At 40.6% G+C, this 9,191-nt stretch overlaps 1 protein-coding gene across 3 annotated transcripts in view; it reads left to right on the top strand.

Moving 5' to 3' along the window:
• Positions 1-9,191, top strand: part of acot7 (acyl-CoA thioesterase 7) — a 53,129-nt gene that overhangs the window by 21,300 nt on the left and 22,638 nt on the right. For all 3 annotated transcript variants that reach the window (XM_020620027.1, XM_020620017.1, XM_020620036.1), the window contains one exon: positions 8,407-8,523. In XM_020620027.1, coding sequence (XP_020475683.1) covers positions 8,407-8,523 — 117 coding nt within the window. The remainder of the gene's footprint in view (positions 1-8,406; positions 8,524-9,191) is intronic.

Here is a 9,191-nt window from a genome sequence, read left to right as displayed (position 1 = left end):
GTCTGACCTGTCACCCAGGAACTGTTTGCCTTGGGAGACCCTACCAGGGACATATAGCCCCTGACAACATAGCTCCTGGGATCACTCGGGTACTCATACCCCTCCACCACAATAAGGTGGTGGTTCAAGGAGAGGGTGAGTGTACAATTGCTCCTCAAAAGGTAGACACCTGTGATGAAAGTCTCCAGTGTTTTCCAAATGCAGGCAAAAATTAGAAGAACAGAAACTTGCCCACGATGCCCATTAACTCGACATTCTTCCTTTTCTTTCTCTGTCTTACTTTTCTTTTCTTTGTTGCTGCTTCTTACCACCTGCCCACCTCTCCTCATTATCTCACGCACTCTCCTCCTCTATCCCTGCTCGCTCCTCTCCCTCCCTCATGTTCCAAGGAAGCGTACCTCCTGTTTCCATGGAAACAATCATCAATTGCCACAGGTGGACATCACTGCCGTTTGATTAAATCAAATGGGCCAAAAAAAGGATTAAACAACATAAACATGATCAGATGTCCACTTAATTGTGCTGTTTTGAAATTTTGAGGATGAATATACTTTCCAAAGTTTTTCCATCTGTGCACAACAAAAATTGCTTGGTGACTGACTTGGTATATGCTCAGGCCACCTATTTATGTTTGCAGCCATGCACTTTCATTCCACTTTGTTTTTCTTTCTGTCCATGTGTATGTGAAGCTTAGTCGTTTCATGTTTCTATGTGTGTGAGAGAAAGAAGATGAAATTCAGATGTGTGCCTATAAAGTGGCTGGTTTAATACAGGACAAATGTGTGTGACAGAGTCGAGCCAGCTTGCCTGGCTGCAACACACCTGCGCTGTAGCTCTATATTGTCTGTTCTCTGCTCTGATTTGTGCCTGTTGGGTATATAAACATATCACTGCCTGACACAGATGGATTCGGGGAGAGAGCGATACTGTATGCCCACTGGAGCTTGTGTGATCAGCCTTTGTGATGAGAGTGTGTGGATCGCTTCCTTTACTTTAACAGCCTTCTGTCTTCCAAAATCTGTGTCAACTAAGAAATAAAATGCTGAACCAGGTGCACTGTTGGAGCCTTTTCTAAACTCAGGAGAAGAGCCATTAAAGATTGAGACACTGAGGTGAAAACCAAACTTCTGTTATACAAGAGACGATGGTTCATCCTACCCTGGCAGATTGAAATGTATTTTGTGTGCTTCAATAATCCCAAAGGGAAAGCATTACTGCAACCAAAAACAAAATAAAAACATTAATGTACTCAAAGAGCTAGATTAGAACTAAAATTTAAAAGTAGCAAATCTAGAATAACACCATCAATTCTACCTCTGAAAACCTCTTTGCATCTGCTGGGAGGAGAGACCCATAAACTTGAGCCTGTTTGACCTTAGTGCCACGTCAGTCGTTAAAGCTACCAGTCCAAAAAGTAACTTTTATAGATTTTTTTTTAATATAGTTAAAACTCCAAGGTGGTAGAAGTGCTCCAGTTATATGCAACTGAAAGCAGTGAGGAAAGCTGAGGTATGGTTACTGCTGAGTGAAAGGAGCTCGAATGAGTTGAACCACAGCAGAGCAGCCTCACCACATTCAAACCAGTCATTAACTGAATGGAGAGTGTTTACTTGTGTTCAGTGCAGACATAGAATCAATGCAGGAAAGAATAGGCACCAACTGTAACTTCCTGCATCAAATTGATTCGACACCACAGCAAGCCATAAAATGGTATGGTAAGGCCTGTGTTTGACTCTGTGTGTGTAACCCAGAAAGAAGGAAATGGACAGGTACCTTCAGCGATTCAAACATGCTGTCAGTTCATTCTCAATGTGTGTGTACTGTAAAACGTTTTGCAGACGAGAGGATGTGGCTGGTTGGCAAGAAGGCACTTCACAGAGAGAATGTAGTGAAATCAAATTGTAAAAGTTGTGGGGGGACAAAAGCATTGGTGACGTCCTCTCACCCCCACACTACAGTAGGTGTACTACCAACTGATATTAATCAAAATGGAGCAGATGCTTCAGTAATGAAAACGCATTACCCAGATAAAAAATGACAGAAATGAGCCACGATTATTAAAAACTGAAGGTCAAGTTGTGCATTTCGAAAACTTATCTGTAGGAGCCAGTAACTCCTTAGCATCTCAGCCAGACATGCATTTTATCTGAAAGCCCTTTATCTGACAGAGCGTCCATTACACAAATCATCTGTTAAGATGCTGCTTTGTAAAGTTCACCACAGCTGGAATGGTGGAATAAACAAAAAATATGCAGCTTATGGGACTTTGTAAGAGGATGTGGGTGGGTTGCTGCGTGGCAGTAATGTTAACAGGAGCTGTTTCTATAGTAACAGCTCATTAGAAGGCAGTTGGAGCCGTTTGATACTGTCCATGATTAAAGCACATGTTGGGGAGGGGATGAGAAGGACTGAGAGAGAGGGAGGCAGTTGTCAGTGGTGGATAAAGGAAGAACCAACAGGGAACAGCTAGAGATAAAGAGATGGGGGGAGTAAATTTAGGAAGTCATAAGAGAAAATGTGAGAGGCAGAGGTAACACGTTTCCTGTCAGTGTCTCTTGGTGTCATATTCTCGTCCACTTTCATCAGTGGGTTCTGAGCGTTGTATGCTGTGTCGGCGCTTCTAATTAAAAGGCTTTGAAATTAGTAGATAGAGTTGATGGGTAACAAGAACTGCCCTGAAGACTCGCCTCATTCTTCGATTTTTTGGAAATTGTCACCAGGAACCTAATCACGAGGTATTCTGCCCCGTGGCAAACTGGGCTGCACTGGAGACTTAGCTATTAATCCTCCTTTTTTCCCCATTTGGAGTGAGTTGTCTTTCCTCTTCACACACACACACCATCTCCATCCACACCACCCCTCCGCTCTGCCTTTCATGTTCCCAGCCTGCGGCAAAGGGAGAGTCATACTGTGCCATGTCACCCTGTGAATGTGTAACACCAGGCCCAGGGCTGGCTTGACCTTGCTTGTCCTCATTTACAGTCTCACACTGAGCCTCACTTCAACCTTTTACATCAACTGTACAAGAAGAGGGTTTTTGCAGTAGTTGCATTAACAGTTGATTAATAAATACGAGCATATTAAGTACTCAAGGACAGTGTAGTCATCTACTTGATTTGTCTCACAGGTTTTCACTTGAAACAGGGATCATGAAAGCATTGAAAGTGTACCAAACAGTAACATGTACAAAATGAAAACATTGAGCTAAGAAAGGCTAAAAAGACTTGATGGTGTACGTAGCTTTAATTCATTATTAATCTATTGACTGCTGGAGTTTAAAGTTAAGGAAACAGAAAGTAAAACTGGTTGAAGATTAACCGAAGGTGACAGAAAAAGTGAATATTGCACTTACAGCTGAAAGGTTCTTTACACTAATCCAAAATTCAGACCATAATGTCCCTCCTTTCCCCTTAACTGCTTAATGAAATGTTAACATCACTGTCTTGAAGCAAAGAGACATCTGCATTTACATGTACACTTGCTGTGCTGCTGACAATGACGAATGCTAATGAACCATTCTGGGGAACTGCTGAAGCGTTTTCCCACAGTGTGACAAGTGTGTAGCAAAATAAGCAACTAAAAATCCAACAATTTAGATAATGAAGACCTTTATCAGTTAGTGTGCATAATTGCTTCTCAGCTCTGCCATCAGAACTAACTCTAGCTTAACGACAGTATTTTCAAACATCCAAACTCACAGCTTTAAAGTGCTCATACAGTAGCTGCTCCTAGGCCGTGGGAAGTCCCTCAGAGAGTGTGCTAAAATGAAGAGCACGAGCAGACCAGTGTAATTATCCCCCACACGCACCATCTTTGTTTACTCAAGACATCTGAAGAACTGCTAATATTGGGGCGCTGGGGGAACAACATTACCGGAGCCCACTCTCACTCCTCCACTTGGTCTCAAAGTCACTCAGACATTCACAGTCCAAACTAATAACCAAGTCCTCTGTGCATTTCTATTTATTCTTGCCTTGCAAAGTTTGTCATGTGATGCTCTTGACTCTTCCAGACTAGCCATTTAACATATTAGCATTCATCTATTACCATTTGCATCCTGAGCAAGGCTTTTGCTCTGTCCCTCATGATTCCTTTATTTACCCCATATGACCTCCTAAAGATCATTTCATCCTGATGAGAGCCCTCATGCCATTACATAGAAGCAGCATAAATAAATATAATTCTCACCAGGTAATATTCACAAATGGAAGCTCAAATGAGATTAAACCTCAAAAATGCAGGGTCACTGTTTCAGGGATTAATGTCACTGGAGTTTATCAGCTAATGCATGACTGCTGCTACCAAGGTTGCTGATTTGTAACACTGTTATGAGGACGAAAAAAACATCTTTCTTTCTAACCGTCTTTCTAGAACTAAGAAGCTTTGATGGAAGCATTCAGCAGTTAAAACTGACCTTTAAGATATTCTTCTAAAATTCCAAAAGATAATATGTATATAGCTGCAAATCTTGTTGAAGGGGAAGAGACGTGGTGACTTGACATATTGTTCACATTTTATTGCACGGTTTCCCACAGTTTGAGGCAAAAGAAATTTACAAAGCTGGGACAGCCAGCAGAGTTCAGGGAAGGTACTGGACCATGTTAACACCCTGAGAGGAAGACACTGCAATAGGTGATGCGTGAAACTCAAATGGACGGCAGGAAGTGAAAAACAGAGTGAAGAGATGGAGTAAAGTCTGTACTGTGCTAGTTTAAATGATTACGAGAAAAAGGTATAAACAGAAAATCACAACATATGTGAGATGTGATCCTTACGTTATGAAAAGGAGCGATTTTTTTTTTCTACAGAAGTGAAAGACTTTCCTGCTATTGAGACATACTATCTTGTACATAGACATAATATAATGTACAGTAACTCTGTATTGGTCTCAACCAGCTCCTGAGGGAAATGTGTATCTATGTCTGCTAAGAGTAGGTGGAGCAGGTGGGTTTTTGTAGCTTTTCCTCTGAAAAGAACTTCTGAAAACAATGCAGATGACAGCAATGAGACTGAACTACTACATTTGCTGGCCTGTAAAGGAAAACAATTAGCTTGACGTTGCTATAAAATACCATAGAACTGAGGGAAATTGTTGGTTCTTACTGGTGAACTCTGTGGGTTTACCAGTAAGGGTGGCCCCCTTTTACGTACAAGTAGTCTTGTGATCCATTGTTAATAAAAATATTGATTAAAGGAGCTTTATGGTATACTTTCTGACTTTGTTAGAGTGCCCATTAAAGTCAGCAGAGGTAAGTTTTAAATATCAGGAGTGAGCTGTGAGGAAATTTCAGGTGAGGGGCACTATGACGAGGTAGGGTGTCTTTAAATGTAATGTAACTAAAATGTTTAGATTCACTTTAGCCTAATACGGAGTTCAGTTTATTTTATTGTTAGGTCATGATTCACTCCATCAAGTGTTACATGTTCTGACATGACCACTTCAGGCTTTGAATAGCAGCAGCCTGCTGTGCTTTGTACCCAGGGGAAATTTTCAATCCTACAGAAGGTGAGATCTCATCAATTTTCACAACATAAATGTCTTGCAACCAACTTAAGGAAAGGAGTGGCGTATTTCCTTGCCTACACACTTTAAGGCTGATGTGCTGTAGCCTATGTGATTGTGGCCACATCAGCAGCCTCAATCAGAGCTTTTTTTAACAGATGTAGTTTCTTGATTTGAGTCAAAGATGATGAAGCCTTTCATATGATGGAGTGAAAGATTTGTCACTCTCACACTGCCTGACCTGAACTTACCAATATAATCACAAATCTAAGTCAGAGCTCTTTTCAGTTTTTCTAGCATCAGGCCATTTTATGTTTTGAAATATCCTGCGTCCACTCTGTGTATCAGTGTTATCAGCAAAATAAAATGAAGATGATGCTGCAACCATTTGGGATTAGAGGATGTCAAAGTAATAGCATGTTTAATTTTTAATCAACTCAGCGGGCCCACTTCTACAGTGAATGCTGCATTTGGGAGCAAGCGGCACATTCTGTTTGTACTCCCACACATTTGGCTGTCATAAATAGAGCCACACAGTGCAGATGGTAGGAGTCTTTGGGAGCCAAACAGCCGTCAGTAAGCAGACTTATTGATTTTCGGTAGCATGACGGGTACAAAACTCAGCTCAGAGGGAACGACTGGGGCAACTGGAGCGTCTAGTAAAGGGTCTGATTATCCTTAAAAGAGCATGCATTTACAAACACACACATTATGCATGCACACTCACTTGATGTGAGAAGAAACAGATGCCACCTCCTTTTACAACCCGCCCACTCCATACAAGATGTCCCACTTTCTGTGAGAACCCACAAACAACTGTTTCCTTCACACATGACACAGGCTGCCAAGGCTCTAGGTGTAGTGTGTTCTCATAAATGCAGGTGTAGATCTGTGAGTTCCTCTGCGTCCACTTTGTGAGCTCTGCTCCATTTGGGAAGTCATGTAATTGAAGCATTACCGTAATCTGCAGCTCCAAATCATTTGTAAGCTTTTAGTGCAGGAAAGTACTCTGTAAACTTTTTGATGATGGATTGCTTGATGTGCTCTCTCATCTTAAAAATGATACTTCACCCATCTTTTTGGTGTCAAATAGACTGTATGCCGAAAGGTGGATGTTAAATGTTTGTAGGTGCATCTCCCACAGAGACTGATGTTCTCTGAATTCATTGCACTTACAGTGGACTCCAACTGTGATAGATTTAATTGAGAGTATAAATGATCAAACAGCCAGTGCACGGTCTGCCAAGCCAGCACAGCACTCTAAATGGGTAGAAAGAGTTATGGCACATCTCAAGTTTGATAAAGTGAAATACTCCACAAGGGGCTCGAAAAGAAGATTTTGTAAGTCTAGAACCCCTTAGCACCTTTTGGTTATTTGTGTGGATGGATGTTTGCATGAAGTAACTAAATCTGTCTACAAGCATCTCTAAAAATTGCTGATCAACACTTGTATATATTTAGTTTTTTAATCCATGTAAAAAAAACAAACTATCTTGTGCATAACTCTCCATAAAACCACAACTTGTCACTTTTATTTTTTGGTTTTTGGAAGGAGGATGCTAACTATATTCTCATGTAACTTTTGGCAAGAAAGCAAATACTGTACATGTCTGTTCCACAATGTCAAGCTTTTCCTTTGAAAGAAAGCAGCATCCACCTCATTTCAAAGTTATCCGTTGGACGCACAACACCCGAACTGCCTTTTTTAGACTTTTGTGCAGGTATAACAGTGTTATGCCTCTTCAGTCTTTGCTACATGGTGTGGACAATCATTATTCACGCAAGTGCAGGTCGCTTATAAGGATATAAGGAAAACATAAACAGACAATACAAACAATAAGAGAATACAACTATTTAATAATACTGTCAGTGTTCTTGTGAGAGTGGTCTTTCAATAAGAAGCGCGACTTTCCTACAGATGTGGATCTGTAAAATTTTGGACTGGGTAGCCAGGCTGGGGCACAGACTCAGAGTGGGGTGGCACAATTAAAATAAATTTAACCCCTAGTTCTGTGAAATAACAAATCATACATTGTTAAAAATCTAATTGTTTATTTTGTTTAAAAATGAGAAACAGTGCTTTTTTGAGCTAATGTTGGCGGTGCCATCCGGGAATATCACTGCTGCACATTGATGTTTTCCTGCAAGAATGTTTGGATTATTTACTGTATGTTGTTTTGGTTTTTTATGTTATTTGGAGCGGACCAACAGTCTGCTTAAATTACTGACATTAAAGTGAGTGTACAGTAACAAAAATTACCGTATATGTTTAACATTCATCACATTTGTCAGCTGAAAATCAGCCTACTGAAACACTGACTGATACATAATACACAGTGGACTAATTAGTGGGAATAAGAAGATAATGATGAGGAAATGGCAAGGAGAGTCATTCATAATTTAGCTTCAGGTGGATAGTTTTCTACTTGCATCAGGAAACCCATTAGCATTTGCTTCAGTCTCATCTCAAACATGTAGAAGAGTTGCTGCACCTTAATGACTGCTTTTATCCTACAGACTGCAATGCTTTATTCATGATAACAAGAGTGGACCACAAGTTGTTTTCTGTATATCAGAAGTTGTACAAGTCTTATTTGTAAAGTGCACAATCAGAGCTAACAGTCAATGTTAGTTCATTCTTAACCTTGGAATCATTTAACAAAAAAATCTTGTTGTGTCACATGGTTTTCATCAAAAGATTGCTCTCTACTCAGTAAACTGTATATGTTCAGACTTAGACTTTCAATAGTGATGCTGTCTGAAGGACATACTGTAGCCATGTTGTACTGATAAGGAGAGAGAACAGGGGAGAAATGACATTAAAACTGTTCCTCAGGTTGAGTCAGCAGTGCTTATCCTGTCAGTCATTAATAAGTCAAACTGTGTGCATGTGTCTGAAACAGGTGCTACCATGAAGCTGATGGATGAGGTTGCTGGCATTGTGGCAGCTCGGCACTGCAACACCAATGTTGTCACAGCCTCTGTCGACGCCATCAACTTCCATCGCAAGATCAAGAAAGGTGAGGGCGACACAGAGACCATGCTCAGCACTTGAAGTCACTGATATAGAAAAATATCAACAGGTTTGAAGAATATGCATCTCTACAAAACAAGTATTACAGTGTTGGTACTACATGTGCTGTTTATTCTACAGCTGAATTTCCGACTTCCCTGAAGCTGCTTGTCTTTTACTTTTGCCTCTTGCCCGTTAATGAAGTGCACTCTGATAGCTTGCCGATGTGGAAAAACTCAGCAATCTATAAAATGTGCCTCAGACAGTGCTGTTTTAAATTGGGCTAGCCAGCGTTAACAGCTGTCAAACTGTCACTAATCAAGACCAGATGTGTTTTATGGGTCCGCTGCTACATCTGGAAAAACACAACTTTGTTATGACTGCACAGTTTTCCATTACCGAGCTTTGTCTCTAAGCTGTTTCCTCACTGTGACACAGCGAGAGCAGTGAGAAATCATTTATACTGGATTTTCCACAAGCATCTTATTTCAAAGTGATTCAGTGATTTTGACAAACACCATCATCTACCAGACCTTTATCTGGGTCATAATTGGCCACTCATGACAGTGACACTGTTTATACAGCTTTCTATTAAATGGTTCATTGGTAGCACAGTGTGGAAGACACAGTTAATGCAATGTGCTTTAAGATCGGGAGGAACAATAACCCAAGAAA

This window comes from Monopterus albus, unplaced genomic scaffold (genome assembly GCF_001952655.1).
Source record: "Monopterus albus unplaced genomic scaffold, M_albus_1.0 scaffold6.1, whole genome shotgun sequence".
In the NCBI taxonomy this organism is placed as follows: domain Eukaryota; kingdom Metazoa; phylum Chordata; class Actinopteri; order Synbranchiformes; family Synbranchidae; genus Monopterus; species Monopterus albus.
The sequence above is the reverse complement of the archived record's forward strand: the minus strand, read 5'-3'. Positions and strand labels throughout refer to the sequence as shown.